The 22293-nt window shown below is 40.6% G+C and overlaps 2 protein-coding genes across 5 annotated transcripts in view; one reads left to right on the top strand and one right to left on the bottom strand.

The window, feature by feature from the left end:
- Window positions 1-1732: 1732 nt before the first annotated feature.
- plpp1a (phospholipid phosphatase 1a) lies at window positions 1733-16930 on the top strand. Of its 2 annotated transcripts, none has more exons than XM_084384093.1 (6): window positions 1733-2349; window positions 8522-8673; window positions 10493-10773; window positions 13977-14034; window positions 15020-15196; window positions 15333-16930. In XM_084384093.1, the coding sequence occupies exons 1-6, from the start codon at window positions 2292-2294 to the stop codon at window positions 15450-15452; spliced, it is 846 nt and encodes a 281-aa protein (XP_084240219.1). In that variant the 5' UTR covers window positions 1733-2291; the 3' UTR covers window positions 15453-16930. The 2 variants fall into 2 exon arrangements, with proteins under 2 accessions (XP_084240219.1, XP_084240218.1); XM_084384092.1 differs by lacking the exon at window positions 8522-8673 and adding an exon at window positions 6058-6212 and having other exon boundaries at window positions 1742-2349.
- mtrex (Mtr4 exosome RNA helicase) overlaps window positions 16725-22293 on the bottom strand; it is a 20141-nt gene continuing 14572 nt past the window's right edge. For all 3 annotated transcript variants that reach the window (XM_084384087.1, XM_084384089.1, XM_084384088.1), the window contains exons 22-27: window positions 21419-21582; window positions 21065-21170; window positions 20156-20212; window positions 19898-20060; window positions 18317-18421; window positions 16725-17343 (exon numbers count right to left, since the gene is read on the bottom strand). In XM_084384087.1, the coding sequence (XP_084240213.1) occupies window positions 17291-17343; window positions 18317-18421; window positions 19898-20060; window positions 20156-20212; window positions 21065-21170; window positions 21419-21582 (648 nt within the window). In that variant the 3' untranslated portion in view covers window positions 16725-17290. The remainder of the gene's footprint in view (window positions 17344-18316; window positions 18422-19897; window positions 20061-20155; window positions 20213-21064; window positions 21171-21418; window positions 21583-22293) is intronic.

Here is a 22293-nt window from a genome sequence, read left to right as displayed (position 1 = left end):
TATGTCACCTGCTTGATATTGAATAAATTGATAAAAATAATCACATAAAGAAATGTGGATAGAATGTGTAATATGAATTTGAAGTGTGTTTTCCCTAGTGTTTTCAAGCTCATAATTTGTGTCATTATGACATTTAAAATCACAAAGTCTGCGAGAAAACACACTTCAGGCCTCCATACAAAAGCTCTGTTTGTTAAGACATTAACAAAAATAAATAAATAAATAAAAATAAAACACAGAATAACAATAAATAAAACCTGAACACTATCACCTGCATGAATGTAGGATTTATTGCAGGACTTTGGTTTTGGCTAGGTGTACCTAACAAACTCAGTGTACAATATGAGGTGGAAATAAATAATTTAATATTTCTGAAGTTTTTGGAGCTATTATTTATTGGTATTCATCACAACTGCAATATTTTTAAAATTATTTTATTAGTGTAATTTAACCTCCACAGCACTAGATGGAGCCAGTGAGCTGATATCAATGACAGTTATGATAACAGCTGACCTACCATCCTCTTTGTTCCATGGTGACATTAACTGATGATGATTAAATTGATTAGTATGCTTTGACTGACGCATTCAATTACAGATTAGTGTATATAAACATTATCACATTATCAAACAAATGGGGTCAATGTATAATTTGATGTTTTCTCAGTAAATTAGCCCAATTTCCCACTGGATAAATAACTTATGGGGTTAGTGAACAGGTGGCTTTTAAAAATTCCCCCGGTGATTATTTCTCACTGTACAGGCCAGAGTCAATCAAATAAGATATGATGTTAACGAGTCATCGTGACATTTGAAAGGGATTGTGTCCTTGGTTTCAAAACTGACAACAACAATAATGCTGTAGAAGAAATACACATGACATGAGATTTATTATCCACAGAAATGCTGCACAGGCTCATGCAGATAAAACTCTGTCATTCTCATCCAAGTAACCAATGCATATTGAAGCAGGCCTACAATAAACAGCTAATATCAAATTGAGGTTTTGCCCCAGTTGTGATGTCAGTAGAGCCTTTACATGACTCTGTGATTCGTCACCTGTTTTCTCAGCAGCGAGCCTTAATCTATACATTTCCATAAACCTATACGTTCACATGCTGAATGCAAAAATAAATAAATAAAAAATAGAATTACAAATAACAAGGCATGAATAAAACCATATAATTAAGCTATAAAAGCTTGGCAAATTTAAATACAGAGATGGTCTTCAATATGACATAAAGGTTGATACACTCGGGGTCTATTGATTTGTAGACTTGTGCACATTTCAGCAGTTCCTTTGCAGATATTAAGTTCATATACGTCATGGATTTACAGAACAGTCTGGATTAATGCCAGACTCCTTCTTGTCAAAGCTGACCAACTTCCTGGAGTCTCCGCTGGTTGCTTGGCAACCATTCAAGTCTCCCGGAAGTAACTGCGCCTGGCCAAGGGGAGATAGTTCTGCACGTAACCCCACATGACACTGCGACAATTTTAAACTTACAAACGATATGTGTTAATTAATGTTGATGAGCTTTAGGGGTGTTCTGTTACCTATGTTGCTGTTTCCACTCTTGCTGTAGCCTTAAATATATTTCTTTTATTTTCTTAGATTTGACAGAAAGGATCATAAAGAGATAGGATAGTCACCAAAACATCACACTTCCTTTCCTGTATTCTGTGATAAAACCCGCTGGTGATTAATTAAAAATAAAAAATTGACTTCTAACGAGCGCGCAAATGAGGTTAAGCTTCGTATTTCCGATATTTCCGCTGGCCCTTTAAGGCAGCACAAGGCCCACCGACGCGGGTCGCCCTCGCGCGGAGCTTTCCGGGTCGGATAACGGCTCCAGGTAGGCACACCACCACCACCACCACCGGGCTACAGCCGTCAGCTAGACAGGTGTTCGCCCAGATAACCTCCCCTGCGTGAGAGCGAGTGTTTATTTTCTTATCTAAAAAAAAAACACACCATGAGAGACTTGTGGAGCTATCGGCTCTGCTGCAGTTCACCGCCAACCGACGACAACAACAACAACAACAACAACGACAAGACGCTTCACTCCTCCTCTTGATACGCGCCTCTCTCCGGCCAGGGAGGTCTGCTTCTGCTCCTCTTCCTGGCGTCGACGTTTCATTGTGTTTTCACGCCACTCGCTGGGCTTTTCTCATCGGACAGGCAGCAGCAGCAGCGACTTCCCAAGGAGGAGCGTCGTCCCCCTGGTGTTTATTACAGGAGAGGACGCAGCGCAGTTCAGGGACTCGAGACGGAGACGGACAAGAGCAAACATGTTCGAGACGAGAGGAATCCCCTTTGTGCTGCTCGACTTCGCCTGTCTTATCCTCGGTATGTATTTTTAAAAACAACAACAACAACAACCCTTTCTTCATTCCGCTGCGGTCCATTTGTTTTAAGACGATTTGTGAGCTGATATAATCCTTGTGTTGGGATATTTAACAGCCTGCCATCACGTGAAGGGAGTGGTGAATGTTTTCAGCAGCACACGAGTGTGACAGCGTGATATAATGTCACTTTACTGATGTTAACGGTCCTTTTTAACCTGTATTGGTGCTGCTACTAATCAATCAATATGTTGACGTCACACCTGTATCGGGAGTTTTGCTGTAGTTTCTCCTCCGCGCATTAAGAGCGGCGTGCTCTTTGTTTCCATTGTATGCAAATGAGAGCCAGTTTAACGTCTTTTAGGTTGTTTCAGATGCTCACGTGCTGCTACTGGTGCAACAGATGCACCATGACATTAATAATTACTGTAATCAATATCATATACATTATATTGCGCTAATGTTTCCGTAGTTGAGAGTCATGTCCAGCTCATTTTCTCGAAAATAATCACATTGTATGCCTGATCACTACTCATTAACCCAACATATGACTTGAAAACTATGTTATAAATGGCATTATTACACATTATAGGCTTTATTTTAAAGTTGCCAGCCTTGACACGGCTTATCCAAGTTTCCTGGCTCGTTTAACCAACCGTTTCCCCTCAAAAAGGCTAAAATCGTCATGAGGGAGGGTCCTGAAACTGTACTAAAATGTGTGAAATCAAAGTATTTTTCTCAGCCAGTCTTTACGTCTGCATATATGAATCATTGCACTGTATATGCCTGATTTCTACTCATGTAAACTTGCTTATATATTAACAACTGTGTTATAAATGGCACTTCTATACATTACAGGCTTTATTTTGAACGTGCCAGCATCGACACAGCTCACCTAAGTTTCCTGACTCATGTAACCACACCGTTTCCCCTCAAAAGGTCTAAAATCATTATGAGGGCGGACCTGAAACTGGCGTCAACTACTGTTTAAACGGTTAATTTCGCTGGCTACAATCTTACATCTGAAACCACTGTTAACTGTTAAACATTATCAGAAATTGTGGTGGTCTTTACAGATGTTATAAATGTGATTGCCACCCAACAGGTTATGTTTTTAATGCTTAAAACCAACTAACTAGCACTGTCACAGCTCACCTCAAGTTTCCTGGCTCACGTAGCCACATGTTTTCCCCTCAGTAGGTCTAAATTCATCATGGGGGAGGGTCTGAGCTGTATTCAGATCAAAATATCAATGAACTACAGTACGTTGGTTCATTTTACTTGTTGTTATCTTACATCTAAAACCACAGTCTCAGATATTTAACATTATCTTGACTTGTAGTAACACCTAAAAGCACATTTTTGTCATTTCACTTGCATATACGAATCATTGCATTAGATCTCACGTTGCTGTACAGTTTCAGGTTTGCAGTGTAGCTGCAGAGATGTCTCTATACGTCTGATTGTGAATGATTGATTCGTTCCATGACTCAAAGTTATAGCTCCCTTTGAGTCAGGGACTGCACGGTCTACAATAAATCTTAAAACGACTTATTTGCTATTATGATTCGTTTAAGCATATCCGTCAGTCGTGTTTAAAATGCTCCGCTTGGATTAATAGTTCAATCTGCTGTTTCTCAATTCTTAAAATTACATTTAGTCTTCGATCCAGAATCTTAAAATATGTAAACATTGCTCTCCGAGGGCCAGACTTCCAAGACTTCTTTTAAATTCGCATCATTTCCTAAGGTCGGCTGTGTGACTGTACAAACTATGACTGTGCTGTTTGATGCAGAAGCAAACTCGATTATTCTGCTACAGACACAGACTATTAGATTATAACCAGGCGTCTGTGATAGTCTGTTGAGGCTGTTTCCTTCAGCTGCATGTGACTTAACATACACATACATGTAGTAATGTAACAAGAGCACACACAGCTGATTTAATTTGGTTTTTACTGAGCAGGCTGCCATTTAGTCTCGATAAAAGATTAAAATGGAAAGGACCCAACATGTATTCGTGTTTAAATATCCACATTATTCTTTCTGTCTGTGTGTTGTTATAGATATAAGAGAGAGTTAAAGTGTAACACTGCCGCAGATAGAAAGTATCTCGGGCGTCCTGCCCTCAGCTCATGTGTGTTTCTGTCCAGGCTTTCTCGCATTTCCAGCTGTTGCAGCCAATCAGCTGACAGTGTGGACAGCTGCAGAAACGGCAGTTAGACCAAAGATACCAGACAGAATTATAAAGTAGTTTACAGGATGTTTGTTGAGGTATATCTTCATGTGATGGCGTCGTTCCAGCTCAATAGCAGACCCTCGTTTTCCGCTTGAATGGACGGACAACTGTGTCTTTTCTCCGCAGTACAATGGGCCAAACGGGCCAAACAAGTGGAAAAATGACAGCAGCATTACGTGCAGACTTTGAACTGTCAAGATCCATTAGCATAATCTGTTATCTTTATGGTATTTTATCTACAGGGAGTGCTTAGCTACATCCACAGCTCCTTTCACACCGATGTGAGTCAGTGCTCCTGCAAAAAAAGCTTCTCGGTCCCCCCTCTCTCCTGAAACACTGCCCAAGAATAACATCATGTTTTAGAGTCATGAAGTCATTGTTGTTGAGTGTCTTTACTGTGTGTAATGTGTAACGTTGCAGTGTCTGCGGCTCAGTGTCAGAGGACATGATTTGCAAAATTATGTGTTTCAAAACTTATGAAAACGACCAAACTAAAGATGAATTGATCTTAATAACAAGTATCGTCTATGTAACCCGATGTAGCCTCTGTTGCTCTGTGTATTGTCTAAAAACTCTACACTGTTGTACAATAAACACGAATGAGTCGATCCCACATACACATCGTACTCGATGGGCTGAAAACGTGTGAATACTCACTACAGTAGCTGGAAGTGGTGCCAAATAAATGCACCCTTTTGAAGAACAGTGCCCTGCAGTTTCAGGAACTGCTTAGCCTTTTGTATTGAAGGTGCAACTACAAATAAGTGATCTATTTGCACAATAGAGCTGCACAATATGGCAAAAATAATATCAATTATTTTTGACAGAGATTCGGTTACATTATGATTCACGATTGTGTTTCATTTTCAGTGGAAATGTATGAAAATGTGACAAACAAACATGTTTTCTTACATCTGGACAACAGGATTTGTCGACTCTGCAGAACTAAAGTGCTTTTTTAGTTAAAAAGAGAAAAAAAAATGTAATTTCAGCTTCTACAATCTAGATTTTGCACTGGTGACACAATTTGTAGTTAATAAAGCTTAAGCTAATAGTTATTTCACTGTTAACAAACAATTAAATGCTTCATGAACAGTTTGTAATGCAGTTGTTTGATGTAAAGTTGCAACTGATGTTTATAAACCTGATTCAAAAAAAAAAAGTCTGATTCAATATAAATGTACCATTTATTAATAATAATTGTTTTAGTGCTACTACTGCACGTGCAGATGGTAATTTGATAATATTTAATTTAATTGTGCAGCCCTAGTTGCAACATATCTAGAGACAGACTAATACATGGTTGGCTTTTCTGACAGTGGGATCATATAGAATAAAGTCTTACAAAGGTTTCTGTCACAAAGATTTTAAATATTATATTACGGTTCTAGATCTCAAAATCTCAACACTTTGTTCTGGTGCCTACACTTTCCTTTCTCCTTTGACCTCTTCCTCCTGATCTCTCCGTCCACAGGAGGTCTGCCCCTGGCAGCCTTTAACCTGGGTAAGGTCCGCCCCTATCAGAGGGGCTTTTTCTGTAACGACGAAAGCATCAAGTACCCCTTCCACCACAGCACAGTCACCTCCACAGTGCTCTACACTGTGGGCTTCAGCCTGCCCATTAGCTGCGTAAGTAGGTGTCACCTGGGGCATGACGCGTCTCGTGGCGGGCATGTTGACTTGTCAGCCGCAGGTGTAGCAGATCGTTGTGATGCATTCCAAGGTGTGCCAGGCTCTAGCATGCTGTACGGTGGTTAACTGGCACACCTACATGGAAAGCGGCCATTATTATTGTTGTCAGCTACTCCTGTGCTATTCCTGCGATGGTGAGGCAACATGTCTGCCGTGAGAAAGGTCTGTTGGGACTGGTAGAGCTGGCACATTCAGAGCCGAGGTTAGCTTCCTGTTTGATAACACTTTGAATTGTTCAGTAGCTGCTACAGTAGCACGTCTACGTGTTATTGAAAGCAAACAGGCACAGTGTGTTTGATTTAGTTCTGCTATTGTTTCCCATCTCAGTGTGAGGTTTCCGCTCACAAACATCACCTCTCCTAACCCTATCAAGAACTGAAGGTGAAGGAGGATGTCCACTTAAAAACTGATGCAAAGTCAAATCAGCTCAAATCGAGTAAATGTAAAATCCTGTTGCGTCCACACACACACACACACACACACACACATTTATTTTGCCAACATCTGAGTTACAACAGCAGGTTTTATAAAGCTTTCTGCTAAAAAAAAAAAAAAAACTTAAAATTATTAGTCTACTGGGTAAATTTGAGTTCATCCGTTTCCTCAATTTTTACAAGTAAAGGCACTTTACAGCTTTTACAGTGTAGGTCAATATTTAGTTTCTTTTATTTTTGTGATATTATTTATACGCTTCCACATCAACAAAACAAAGACCCGCAATCTTAACTAAAAAGTGAAGCCGAACCAAAACGGAAATTCTCAAACCAAGTTTTATTAGTATAAAGGTTACTTTTTTATGTACTCAGTGCCTTTGATACATCGCCCTATATGATTTCAAATCAAGTTAAAGGTGCAATATGTAAGAATATAAGTTGAAAACATTTAAACTGCAACTAAAATTGTCAACTGAATGTGAAGAAATAACAGTTTTGACAGTTCTGCAGAGATATCCACTGAAGTTAGCATGCTAACCAGCTAGCAAGCTCCTGTGCTAGCGGTGTAAACGCCAACATTTCCCCACTGATCCAAGCTACTGCTCTGGACTGCAGAGGTGTACGGCTACCTGAGCTAACAAGCTAACGCCAGCTGCAGTTAGCAGCAGTTAGCAGTTGCTCCAGTGTAGCCTATGAATTCGACAGATGGCCAATTCTTACATATTGCAAATTTTGATTTGTTAAAATAATAATACATTTCTTTTTTTTGACTGTAGTCGTACAGGAGAGTATGTGGATATCCAGTGTTTGTGTCACTTTCTTTAATACAAGTCTTTAATCAAACAGTCAAACCCCTAAATATTTTGGATATACAAAAGTGAATTAGCGTTGTTCTAGTTGGGTTTAATAATGAGATAATATGAAGTAAGGCTTTTTCCTCTTTTCTTTTTTGATTTCAATTAATCATTTAGTTTTTATAGTTGATCTATTGGCTTGAATTCCTCTTGCTGTTTTTAATTAGTGCAGCAGACATGCAGGCTGCGTGCTGCGTCCCTCCGCTCCCTAAAATAGCTGGAATGCTCTTCTGGAACAGAGCGATTGTTTTTGGAGATGGACAGAGGCAAGGAAAGTGCTGCTGCTGTGTGTGTGTGTGTGTGTGTGTGTGTGTGTGTGTGTGTGGGTCTGCCTGCCTGCCTTCGCTTGCTGCTTTGTGGTGTGGGTGATTTATGTCTTCCATCTTTGTCTGTAGTCTTTCATGTATGATGAGTCATGGTGCCAATCTGTAGCACTTTCTTAAACGTTACTGTCGACTCATTTTCTAGCAGCCGGGAGAATACGCAGGAGTTTGGAGCTGGAGAGTCTATGTGAGAGAAACAGTGTGAGAGTGTGTAACGTTAGAAAGTTTCAGATCACTCTTACGTCTCAGTCGCTGACAGCTTCAGCTCTCTGCGGGGTTGTTGGTGAGAATTCAATCTAGCAATACAATCCCCGAGAAGAAAAAAACACCTGCTGCACCTGCCGCATCTTGAAAGACGAAGTAACGAGGGCTCACCTCTCAGGAAAGCCCAATAACCTGCTCAGAAATGTCATTTTTTTTCTATTAACGTCAGCATGTAACCATCACTTTAACCATTTAATATTTGCACCTTCCTGAAAGTTCGCAAGGACGCCGCCGTCTTCAGAGAGGATGCAACGTTTGGTGTGACACTCTCGCACGGCTGCTGTGTTGCATCGTGGGTAGGGGTCCGAGGCCAACTGACATGATCTTTTAACCTGTATTATTTTTTTTTTCTCTCATTGCTTCTCTGCTAGCTGGACTCCCATTTGTAATACTCACTGCGCAACACAGTCCTTTCCGCCGAGGCTTTTTCTGTAACGATGATACGATCAAGTACCCCTATAAAGAGGACACCATTTCCTATCAGTTGTTAGGAGGTGTCATGATTCCTGTCACAATACTCACTGTAAGTGCATCTGTTGTGTTTTCTGCTAACGGTTCTGTTTCATCTTCTCTGTGTAATATTCATCTTGATCCATTTCTACACTCTTGTCTGTTTTGTCTTAATCCATGGTTGGTGCTGAATACATTATCCTGTAATAATGTATTGGGATGTTGTATTGCTTTCATACGCCATCATTAACTGTAAATTCATTTGCTAACTGCATGTTGTTGAAAAATGTTTTCCAAACTCTGATGAATCAGAAAGGTGACCTTTATTTTGGAAGCCCTGAATAAGTCTGCAGCTGCAGCAACAGTTTGCAGAAAGACACGAAAAACACAGCAGATGTAAAACTCTTCACAGGCAGCGCAGCGGTAGGTGGAATTTTAAAAATGTGATGGCAGGTGAAGAGCCGACAAGACTCAGGCAACTCGGCGTATAAAATGAAAATACCCTTTTACAGAAAGATGAAATACAGCAGGTTGTATCTTCAAAATTGATTAAACTGCCATTTCCTACATATAAAACATCTTTAGCTGAAGTAAGTTAAAGGATAAGTTCACCCAAAAATGTAAATTCAGTCATTCTCTACTCATCCCCATGCTGATAGAAAGTCAGGTGAGTTTAAGTGTCTCCACAAAACATTTCTGGAGCTTCACAGCAAAGCTGTGTTGCAGCCTTCTCCTGAACAACTGAAGTAGATGGGGACTGTAAAATGTAAAAATGGCTCTGTACTGCTTGTCTGGCATAACCCAAGTCTCTGGAAGGCTCAAGATCCCAAATTGATTTGAAAAGATGTTACTTACACCCTTTTTAAGCTGAAATCTGCACTGTAGCTGTATAGAGGGTGTAAATAAGTTATTTTCAGATCAATTTGGGATCTCTGGGCTTCTCTGGACGAGCTGTGTGGCGCATGTCACCTCTCTCATGGGGTTGAGTAGACAATGATTGGATTTAAATTTTTGGGTGAACTGTTCCTTTAAGATAAATCAGATATTTAATCTTAAAATACTCATCAGCAGGAGTTGTTGGTTTTCCTGTTAAAAGCTTTTAAATATACAGGAAGTAGAGCTGCAACCACTTTTATGTGAGATGAGTCAAAACCCTCTGAGACACATTCACATTCACGTGCACCTGAACCACAACATGCGCAACAAGAGGAATTCATGAATCAGCGGCATGAACGCAAACGAAAAATTCAAATACACAAAATGTTTTACTATACTCTGATTAGAGGCTTTTAATTAAAACTTTAAAAAAAAATGCATGAATATTTTAAGTGGACATCTTCCTGTGGCTGTTTCTCTATAATATTTATAGGAACATTTTGGGAAATAAGCTTATTGGACTTTTTTTTTTTTACTGAGCATTAGATTAGAAGATCAGCAACACTCTCGTATCTGCCCGTTTTACACGAAGCTACAGCCTGGAGATGGTTAGCTTAGCTTAGCATAAAGATTGGAAAAAAGATCACCTACCAGCTCCTGTAAAGCTCAATAATTAACACATTAAATCTCATTTGTTTAATTCGTACAAAAACTGAAGTTGAGCTGTTTCTCTCTTTATGCTAAGCTAAGCTATCTGGCTAAAGCTGGTTGTGGCTATTCAGCAAACAGACATGAGAGTGGTGTTGATCTTATCTAACAAAACTAACTATTGTTTTAATCACTGTTTCACAAACAAGAGAGCTTTGTGTGAAATTTGAGTAACAGGCAGAACTCCATTATTTTAGACCCAGTTATTGATGACGGCTCTGATGTTGTTGGATGTTGTTCAGTTGCATCTTTACTCTTACTCTGCATATTTTTTACAAACCTAACTGTGTATCTTCTCCTCCTTACAGATGATCATTGGCGAGTGCCTTTTAGTTTATCTGAAGCGCATCAAATCTAAGTCCTCGTTCGGCAGCTATGTCGCCTCTGTTTACAAAGCCGTCGGTACCTTCCTCTTTGGTGCCGCCATGAGCCAGTCTCTGACCGACATAGCCAAGTATTCTATTGGCCGGCTCAGGCCGCACTTCCTGGATGTGTGCAAGCCCGATCCGAAATTCATCAACTGTTCGGCAGGAGATTATATCGAAGAGTTCACCTGCACTGGAGACCAGAGGTTGGCCAATGAGGGCAGGTAGGTCGCTGGAGCTCAAAGTTTTTTGTTTTTTTTGGATAAAAAAATCTTTTGTAGCGCAAATCACGTGTCTCAAATATGAGTATTTGATGCAGTTGTGTGTCATATATGCAGTGTACCAAAATCTGGTATCAAATGCAATTAAGTGTCCTCAAGTATGAGGAAACTGATGTGTCTTTTGAGTTTTAAAGCGTGTAAACCTGTTCTCGTAGTAACCCAAAATTAAATTATGTACCTGAAAATGAGCATAATATGTCTCCTTTAAATTAATATGGCATCTGCAATCAGATTTTGAAAAACATCAGTCCAATAAACAGAAAAATGCTGAATATTGGAATCAATAATATGATATATGTATAATTTTATTACAGAAAATTACTTTTGATACTTAAGCACAATTAATTTCAGATTATTTGCACTCAGCAGTTGCATTCCTAGACGAACTGCTGCATGAACTGTGTCATGATTTCAGATGTTTGCGGTTATCCTCGTTCAAACTTGTAGCTCTCTGGATTCTGGTTTTGTTGCTCAGCGGCTTAACAAAATCTTACAGGAAAAGCCTCAAACCTCTGCGCTCGCCATTGTTTTGTAACACGGTGTACGTACAGAGGGTCCAAAAGGTCAGCCGTGTTATGAAGCAACGCATTAACGATTATGTGTTACATAACGGTGATACCACTGTGATGCCACGCCTGTGTGAAGTTGTGAAACACTTAGTGTCTAGTAAATATCTGCACTCAGATGACACAAGGCTGTGTGTAGGTCGAGCGATCTACTGCACGAGACCAGAGCCACTGGGATTGAGTAATATCAGGAATGTGTTGCTTGTTTGGATTTGACTTATCAGCTCAGAGCAGAAGGAAGTACAGTGGGAGGAGAGGATATCCACTTCTGTTTCTGTTGTAGGCAAGACCTGCAATAATTACAGAAGCAGAAGCTGCCGACTGTATTGGTTATTTAATACGTGTTTATAAGGAAGCTTTGAGGAACTTTCTCTTCTACATTATTTAAAGATAAAGTAGGTTATTCCGTTAACAGAGTGAGTGTTGCTTCCCGGAGAGGCAGCCTTTAAACGTAAGAGGTGAGAGGAAATGTGCCCACCCGCCCGTCTGCCTGTCTGTCTGTCTGGGTTATCTCCTGTACATTTACCAGGGTGTGGTACAGGATACGGCGATTTGTGGCAAACATCCAAAGCTTTTTAGATTAATGTTTATTTATTTATATTCAGCGCCGACGCGTGTGTTGTAGGGATGGCATGGTGCTAATAAATGCAGCAGGAGAGGAGAGAGGAGCTCGGGATCATTTTACTGTAATCTGATGCCTCCTTCGCTTAATTTAACTATCCGAGCAGAAAGGAGGCCGACGGTCAGAGCTGTGCTGTATGTTGTCAGCATTTAAGAAGCAAAGATGCCCAAAGCATCCAAAGTGTGTGATGAAAACAGTTTTTTCCATGAGAGACAAATATATTTTTCATTAGAAAGGATACTGTTAGTATAGAACGGGCGGAGGCCTCACAGGGTCTGAACAAACTGCAGTTTTAATGTGGTGCCCAGAGGATGTATAGGTCGGCATTATTATTGCATTTACCAGTTGGGTTTCGTTACCAAAGTGTGTTTGATCAGCCTGAATTATTCAGTGTTGGTGCTAAAAGTTTTAGTCGATTAAAGGATAAGTTCACCAAAAAGATTTAAATTCAGTCATTTTTGGCTAACCCCTCATGCCGCAGAAAAGTCGGGTGAAGTATCGTAGTCCACAAAACATTTCTGGAGCTTCACGGCAAAACTGTGTCGCAGCATTCTCCTAAACAACTGAAGTAGACGGGGACTTGTTTGAAAATGTAAAACAACAGCAACAAAAAACGCATAAAATGGCTCCATAGAAGTCATCAGGCATAATCCAAGTCTCTGGAGGCCCTGAGATCCTAAAAGGTTTTGAGAGGATGTTATTTACACCCTTCTGAAAACCAAAGTCTTCACTGTAGCTGCGAAGCTAAGTGCGTTAGCACGCACCCCGTCTTAAGTGGGTCAAGTCGTCAAGGGTGTAAATAACGTCTTTTCATATCAATTTGGGATCTCTGGGCGCCCAGATTGCACCTGGCAAGCTGTACGGAGCCATTTTATGTTTTTTTTTTAACTTTGTCAGCAGAATGCTACAATGCTGTTTTGATGTGAAGCTCCAGAAATGTTTTGCGCACTATGAAACTTCACTCCGTAGATGACTGAATGTTAATTTTTGGGTGAACTTACCCTTTAATCAGTCCTTCGTAAAAGCATATCATCACAAATTCCAAACATACACTGATTTCAGCTTTTTAATTGAAAGGATTTCCTGCTTATATCTTTTGGACAGTTGGCCGGGCATAGTTACCTATTCACTTGCTAAATGCTAACATGCTCACAATGACAATGGCGGCGTTTTGCAGAATATCTACGAAGTTCACCATCTTAGTTCAGCATATTTGCATGCTAATGTTCTCGTTAAATTAAGTTTTTTAATTGATGATTTTTGCCAATCAATCTAATATGATATGTTGAACATTTTCACCATATGATAAGTGACAACCTGACCTGTTAATGATGCTAGATGATGTCGAAGTATTTCAGTCTGGACCAAAGTGGTGAATCGATTGATATTTCCAGAGCCATGGCCCAAAAATACCCAGAACCAGTGATAAAGACTTTAATTGTCTATGTCTACAGAGATTCACAGCAGGTTTTCGTTGCAGAGTAAAACCCCAAACCAGGTCCATATTTAAGATTAAACTCTAAATCTTATTGTAGACCACAAAACCCCCTGATCCTTCAATGAGTGCACACAAAATAAGCATGTAGAGTGTAACTTAACACTGCGTGTGTGTGTGTGTATTAATGGCTGTTGCTGTGGACGAGGTCCAGACAACACTCTAAAACACAGCACTGTTATTATAAACAGGAAGTCACTAAGGCAGCTGGGAAGGACTGGAGGGCCTGTTTCGTTTTTAGCTGCTGCCGTCCACAACATCCCTCAACATCACACAGAGGATTCACTTCTCCTCATTCAACAAACAAACTTCACTCCACCACAAACCTGAAATAAGGCTGTCCCATGTTGTGTTGACTTGTGGGATCTGTTAAACAACAAGATGACCCAGCTTTTTACGTTTGCCGCAGATGAGTTAAGTGCATAACAAAGTGCTGAGCGATGCTTTTGTCTTTCCATTGCAGGCTATCCTTCTACTCCGGCCACTCCTCTTTCTCCATGTACTGCATGCTGTTCCTGGCTGTAAGTACCTGAAGCAGTAAGATATCGATCGGTATCATATGAATCAGTATTTACTGGAGCGTTGTGTTCAGGGACAGGTTGCAGAACAGGACATTCTAGTTGATCTAGTTTTTTTGTTTTTAACTGTAAATAGATCAGTTGTAATCGTCGTAATTGGCATTTAAGTTTTTTTTTAACTCCATCATCCTTGATTACCCTCCGTTGTTTGTTCAGAGCCAAATTTACTGTCCGGTCTTGATAAACTTTATAGGCTGCTGATTCATTCAACACCAGCAGATATAAATAGACTCGGGGACAAAGTCCTGGCACCAACACAAAGCTCCCTCTCCCTCTGTATCGAGGGAAAATTAAAGGAGCAGCAGCTGACATTTTAAACATGAACCTCCAAACAAACCCTGGAGTGCTTTTCTTTCCCTCCTACTGACAATCAAACAAGAGAAGAATGGATCAGGATGAAGCGATTTAGCTTGTTTGTCAGACACGCCCTGAATTTAATGGAAACAAAAGGTCTTGTTTATGACGCAATGGAAAATGACATTCAGCAGATTCTTTTATGATGGCTCGTCCTGCTCCGGAGATGTTGTGATATTTATCAGTCCGTGTTTTGCTGATTACTTTTATCAGTGATGATAATTTCAAGGTCAGTTTTGCAAAGCGAAGTGCAGCTCAGGACTTTAAAGACAGAGGAGGAAATAAATATTGGAGCAGAAGCATAAAAAAGAGGATGTTCGTTTAATTCAGGAACAGTTTCCTTCCTGATAGATTAGTATCTAGTGTGGAAGTGGAAATGGAAACGCACTGAGTCATCTGCAAATCACTGCAGCTCATTTTCCTGCCACTCCTGCAGGAATGCTGCCTGCCACAAGACTGCCAGAGCTACAACAACACTCCCAGTCCTTGTTTCCCAGTGACACTTTTATTTATTGTGAGAAACTACAAACAGCTGCTCCATGTTTTCAAATCAAGGCCCGTCTCTCTTTCTCAGCTCTATCTGCAGGCTCGGCTCCAGGCTGAATGGGCGAGGCTGCTGAGACCCACAATCCAGTTTTTCCTGATCGCTGCCTCAGTGTACACAGGACTTTCAAGGGTGTCAGATTATAAACATCACTGGAGCGATGTGCTGACAGGGCTCCTGCAGGGTGCCCTCATGGCTCTCCTTGTGGTACGTTATGTGTCCTAATGTTAAACTATTGTTACTATTCCTTTAATGTTGTTACCAATTCATCGCTTATGTTTTTCTTTAAGCAGAGCACACCTCTAAATAATTCCCATCTAAATCCTCTCCGTGTATCCTCCAGGTCTTCTTCGTGTCCGACTTTTTCAAGCTGCGCGTCGATCCCCGTAAAGAAGCGGACATCCCACACACAACCCTGCAGGAGACCCCGACGAATGGAAACCACTTCGAGAGTCCAAACTAAGCTAATCGAGAGGTGGACGATGAACTCAGCTCTGTCCAGACGCACACCAGAACTCCCAGCTCTCTAGCCTTTCATCTCACGCAAATTCTCATCCAAAAACCCTGCATGGATTTACAGTGATTCTTACTTCAAGGAAGCTACTGGAGGACTGTGCATCCCAGAAGAAGCTTTTGGAAGCTAAACCTCAGGCCTGTCCAGATGTTAAGACTTTGTAATTTTAGGCGATTCGCTGTTTTTAGTCCACTGATTTCTCAATCTGTAAGGAAACCTGTCGAAGCCTCGTAGACACGCTTCAGAGACTGCTGTAGATTAGGGGCTAGAGATTCTGTAAGGACAGAAACCAACATTTTATTAATGTATGTATCTACTGAGCTGGTGGGAAGACTTTACTGCACGCACCCACTAAAGGGTCTGACCACTGCTGGGAGGGAGAGAGAGGGGAGGGTTGGAAACCTGTGAATGTAATCTTGCTTTGTGCTTTTCCTGACCTGGAGTCAGTCCGCTCAAGGATCCGATTTAGGATCAGTTTTTCAGCACCCACAGAGAGGGCTGAGTCTTGTAACTTTGCTGCCTTAAGTCCAGTGTTAATTAAAGGGCTATTCGTTAGAGGAATGTTTGCTTCTCGAGGCTACAAGGTGCTGCACAATAAGACTGATCCTAGACCCGAGGGCAGGGTTTCTGAAAATAGAAAATCAATTTCCTGGATAAAATGTTTTTTTATCTTAAATAAATTTCAGGGAGACCACTGATGCTGCGCATCACTATCCCAGAGCATCAGTATTAATGACCTCGAAATGAGATTCAAAGATCGAGTGTCTGTCTACAATAAAATCTTTTTTTCTTTTCTTCTCCCTGCATGGTTCCCTGAGAAATGCGTGAAAATATCAAATAGTCCTAGAGAAAAGTGAGAAATTCCTAAATTCGTTAATGGGGTCCATTCTCGAGCATCCAGTATTTTTTATGTAATCCTGCTCATAAATAAACCTCCTTGGTGGAGGTAGCGACCAGATAACAGAAACCCTGCTGGTGGGTTAAAACTGCTTCATACCCTCAGCTGCTGACTCCAGGTCACTGCCACTGCCGTCTCGTTCTCCAGCCGTCTGACCTCTCGTAGTCGGAGTAAGCTCGACTTGCATCATGTTTGGTTAGATAGTTGAAGAGCAGACGGTCAGTTTAAAGTCCTGTGTTGCCTTTGCTGGACTGCTACTGCTGCTATCACAGCTCCTGTGTATCTAAGAACTAATGTAAACATCAAGTGAACAGACAACAATGTACTTTTGTATAATCTGTATGTAAAACAAATCACCATACAGACGTTTATTGAAAAAGAAAAAAAATGTTACAAATATGTACAAATGTCTAAAAGAAGAAAAAAAAAGGAAAAACAAAGCCATTTTACTTATTAATATGAACACAGATGAAACATGTATCGTGTCATGAGCCGTCACATAAAATTAAAGCATGACTTGTGTTGTTTACTTTCTCGTCAGATTATGCACCACTTTGCTCGTTGTAAGCGAAAATAATAAAAGCATGAATGTTCAATGAAAAGTGTTCACATCCTCAGACAAACGTCACTCGTGTAATTCTGACCGTGGATAAGACGACTGAACAGGACGTGACAAAGTTCAGCTAAATTGTTGGGATGAAAAAAAAAAACTAATCAGAAATCAGATCTTTTTCCAAATGAAAGCCAAATTAATGAACATGTTGGGGTTAAATATTGTGCCGTTTATTCTCAGTGACAAATGTGACACAAAAAAGTGAAAAAGTGGAGGGCCAAGAGATCCAAGAAGGGTTAATCATAACTTATCCACCAGAAGAACAACTGCTGGACTTTATAGGTAGAGACTGGCAGCAAATACAATGTCCCTCTTGATCTTCGTTATGCCTGCAGAGACAGAAATCGACAGTAAATCATTTCTACCTTTAACAAATCAGAGGTTTAACTTTAAAACAGTGAGAAATGTTTCAGTTAAACAAGTTTCACACCTTTTAGGGTGATGACTGAATGAACACATGGGCGAATCATGTCTTAAACGGCTGCGGAGCAGAGATGTAGCGATTTGTGACCTTTGTGAATGTCAATTAAATCTGACAATTGTTTTTTCTCAAGCAATCATTAAGGCCTAGTCCCCACGTGAACAGGTACATGTAAAAAACAGAAAAATCACCTCAGTCCAGACGAGCGTTTTAGCACCACTTCGCAAAGTTTTTGTCCAAACTAACAAATGGCCATTCACGTACACTAGGTATGCCCGTGTCGGTATAAACGGGAAGCAGATTATCTTTAAACATGACTGCTTTTCCCAGAATCCTCCAGGATAATGTGCTTTTTATTTAAACATCGTCAGCAGCCATCATCATCTTTTCCATCATTATATTATCAATGTCCGCTTGTGTAAATATAGATACTATAACATCCATTTACAAACTTAAATACTCCAATATCATAACGCATATTCTGAGTTCATATTTGCCAAACACCCAATTAGAAAGCGATATGGCTGTCAGTGTCAACATTTCCAAAAATATCAATTTTCTGATAACCTTCACCCTGGAAGGAGTTTCCCAAAAGGTCAGTTTTCAGTGACCTAAACTCCAGGGTTTGTTTACATGTGTACAAAAGGCCGGATTGCCAGAGACTAAAGAAGGTCAATGTCAAAAAGAAGGCCAAGAGTCCAAGTTAACATCTGTTTTTATCCAAAAAATAGTCCAAAAGCTAAATATAAGTATCAAAGAAGAAGAGTGGGGAAACCACCAAGTGTTCACATTAGAGGCTGGAAGCAGTGAACTTTTGGCGTATCATCACTAATTAATTTCCTATCGAATTACTTATTATTATTGGCTCTGATGTTTCTTACCTTCAGCGAACTTGTTCTCCAGTTCAGTGTTGCCGATGGCCTTGGCTGCAGAACACATTTGTCTCAGTACTTCCTCCAGACGTCGCATGCAGCGGATGATGCTCCCTGCAGGACACACACACAGTTTTTAAAGTGTGCGTGACTCACTTCTTAAAACTTGACAAACACTCTACACAATTTCCTTATAATTTCAAAGAGGTTCCTCGGAAAGAATGATTGTGAGGAACAGTGTTTACGTAGTACTTTTCCAATTAATTAATTCAAATTAACTGTGACTGTAGCCCACTTTACAATAAAAAAACAATGATGAATCAATACAATATTTTATTTGGTCTAAATGGAGCATTTCTAAATTACTTGATGATCTGAGACAAAATTAAATTCCCAGTAAAAAGGAAATGACACAGCTGTAAAATAAAACGATAATCAATCAGCATCATTTATTTCCCAATGCTCCGTTTCTCTCCGTCACCAACACACTCGAGCACATCTGATACTCCCTCAGCTTTCTCAACTCTGCATGACTTGCTTATTACGCTGACATTTAATATTTTACAGCTGAAGTCACTGTTGGGAGGTGGAGATAAAACCTGAGGAGAATAATGGACTGAACCAATCCACTCATAATAAATAATAATGTGCAATAGATGGTGAAGAAATCAAAAGGTGAAAAGGATTTGTAAAAGGTCATGTTGTACTTGGCAGAGGAATAAGTAAGGAAGAAATATTGAGAGCCTTTAATTAAAGGGTAACTCCACCAAGTTTACACATTGAAGTTTGTTCACAGGTTTCTGGGAGTTCTGCTGCAGATGTGAAAAAGTGTATAAAGGCTTTTGTGGCTCCAGAAGAAGTCTAAAAACAAAACAAAACCCGAGATGTTGCCTTTTTTATTCCACACATTCTTCTTCTTTTTCAAACCTGCCGCCTACATTACCCATGATGCAACTTAGCAACTGAGTGACATCACTGGAGGCCATTATTTGACTTCTAATAATGATGCATTGATGTAGAGCAGCATTTTACCGTTTAGGCCGAAGCAGGTTTTAACTACTTTATATAGAGTTTAGTATTTCAGTCCAGTGGCTCCCAACCTGAGGGCCGGGCCCCTTCGAAAGGGTCACAAGGTAAATCTGAGGGGTCGTGAGATGATTCAGTCATCAAACAGTCAGTGATCTGAGCAGTTTTGAGGAGAAGTCAGTCTTTGTTTGACGTGCTTGACGAGGGGCTTTACCTACATGCTGATTTCCTTGCAGCGGTCACGAGCCTAAAAGATTTGAGAGCTACCGGTTTAATCTTTAACAAAGAGGCATATTTTATGAGTTTATTATGTGTCTATTTAATGTTAAACTTTAAACTGAAAGGTCACCTGTAACTTTAGCTGTCATAATCATGTAGTGAAGTAGAAAGCATCATAAATGAGATGCAGTGGAGTAGCATAAAGAAGCATACAGTTTAAATTATCAAGTACCTGTGCACCTCAGTTTCTCACTGAAATTCTGTTAAAGGTGGACTTATATACCTGTGTAACACCTGTATTAGAACTTCCTGTCATGTCTGTTGATATAAGTATAAGCAGCGCACCTTCAAAGACGTCGGTCATCTTGCAGATTTGAGCAAACGTGGCGCCGTTAGCCCAGGCGTACACCACGTCCATCAGATGAGGTTTGAACTGGCCTAGATACGTCTCCTCGTCCACCTCCAGCTTGGCATCAGCTGAAACTTTGGCGATGCGTTTCGCACACTCCTGTAACGCAACAGGAAAAAAAAGTGGTTGTGTTTCCACCAAATTTAAACTTTCGATGATTAGAAACAAATTCAGGTTTGTTTAAGTCGTCTCACCTGCATTTGTCTCAAGGGCGCTGCTAGTTGTTCAGTCAGTTTGGGCATCTCACTGGCCTGGAGGGCAGAATGACATCATTAATGTTGTGAAGGCAAACGTGTGTTTGAGAACAAACTGATCTACTCGGCCACAACACAAACAGAGTCCCTCTGCTGTTTTTTATTTTATTTCAACACTAAAATGAGGCTGCTGACATTCAAACATTTGATCCTGCTTGATTTTGTAACATAACTGTTTTGTATTTTATAACTTCAATACATTTTTTGCATGTCTGTTTTCACAGACATCACAAATGACGCCAAAATTATCACGTATTTGGTGTTGCCGAGTCAACATTGCAGGTGAGAGAATGGCTCCTTTCTGTACGGGTTGTTTTTGTCGATAGAAAGCTCTTTAAATGTCAGATTATGTCATTGGTTTATAAAACACACGCAGGTTGGATGGTTTGCTGTCATCTCAAGCTAAACTAGCAGCAGGTGCTCTTTAATGACAGGCGACAGCTGTTCACACACACCCAGTGGTCGTGTATTGGTATGCAATGACAGCTGCTTGTCGTCGTTCCCCCTCGCAGCAGACAGACAACGAGAGCTGTGACAGAGTTAAACAGGAGTTTGTTCTGTTGTTCTGAGGACCGAGCGGATGCTGAGCCAAAGAAAAGGTTTGTTGAACCATCTGATGCTGGATTGCCTCATTGAGAGAATAGGCTTCATTAGGCAAGACAAACACACATCTACCTCAGGTTTCTGTTTTGGTTGCGTTGCAGGGGAAGAGGCCAAGAATGCGATTGGAGCTTGAAACGTGTGGGAAGGGGAATCAGCCGTTTATCTCAGTTGTTCGGGAGAGGCTTAAATATCTGTTTGTGCGGAGAATTAGAGGAATTAAAAGTGTTTGTGTGCGTTCGTTCCTACATTCTCCTGGAAGACGAAGCAGGACAGCAGGGCGGTGGCTTGTTCGACCGTGAGATCGTTGAAGAGGCCGTTGAAAATCATCTCCGTCAGCAAGAGCTCGTCACCACTGGAAAGATTCACACAGACATTGATTAGATGCTTTTTATTTAATCACTTTATCAAACAGGATTTAATAAATTTCTTCCTTGATTGACGATGGGTGTTGGAGGAAGTAAGGGCAGGTGAATGAAGATGTTCCCTCAGGTTTCGGCCCTGCCAGGTCCCGACTACAAGCCTCTTGTTCATGAGTAGATGCGGTTTCCTTCAAATTAAGCAGCAATATTACATCTGTATTCATATGACAAAGCTCCCTACCTGCTAATTTCACATGCGACCCGCCCTTTCATCTCGATGACATCAGAGGGACTGGCGAACCCGAGGCGTCGCAGAACTCTCTTCCTGCACTTCAGCTTGTCCATCTGCAGGACGGTCCGAGCTTTCTTCAGCTCTCGCTTGGCTGTTCGAACGTCCGCTGCGATCTAAAACAAAAAACACACGCACGTAAAGTTTACTGGATACGAACTCGGGGAAGCTCTTCCAGGGTTTCTATAAAAAGATTAAAATGATTAAAAGCTCTGTGATATCTGCCAGCTGTTATGTGCATGAGGTCACTTTAAACACTTCACTAACTGTCACAGTGATGAAGTGGAATGTTTGAGTTATCTGCCAACAAATGTTCATCAGCCTCCTTATCTGTCCTCAGCGATTTCCATTATGCACTTTAACCTTTACACCTCAGAGTCAAAGAAGCAAACACATGTACAAAGAAATGTTTCCAGAAAAGTTTATTAATCAAAAGATTAGATTATATTCTAGAGAAATTCAACCCTTACTTTCTCCGTACTGGTGTGAGATATTGTGTCTATCACACATGCACTCAGCAAGCTATAAAGTTTAAACTTTCTGATGTTCACAGTAGCCAACGCCCAAAGAGCCCCACCACAAAGAAGAAGTATTAAAATGAACCACAACAGTAGGTGTTGCAACGGTCCTGTAAAGGCCACGTGTGGGTCAGCTGCAGATATAAGACAGAGGATTAGCAGCAGAGGGCTGTCGAGGGATTGTGGAGATGCTGACAGAGGAGCAGTATAATCCCTTACTCGACCAATCAAACATAAAGTAATCCAGTTTACACTCTACTGTAAAACCCTATCATTTCACAACACACGGAAAGCCACAGAGGGATGTAA

The sequence above is a fragment of the Pagrus pagrus genome, assembly GCF_965226575.1.
Source record: "Pagrus pagrus genome assembly, chromosome: 19".
Taxonomy (NCBI): Eukaryota; Metazoa; Chordata; class Actinopteri; order Spariformes; family Sparidae; genus Pagrus; species Pagrus pagrus.
Note: the sequence above shows the minus strand (reverse complement) of the source record. Positions and strands in the feature narration are given on the sequence as shown.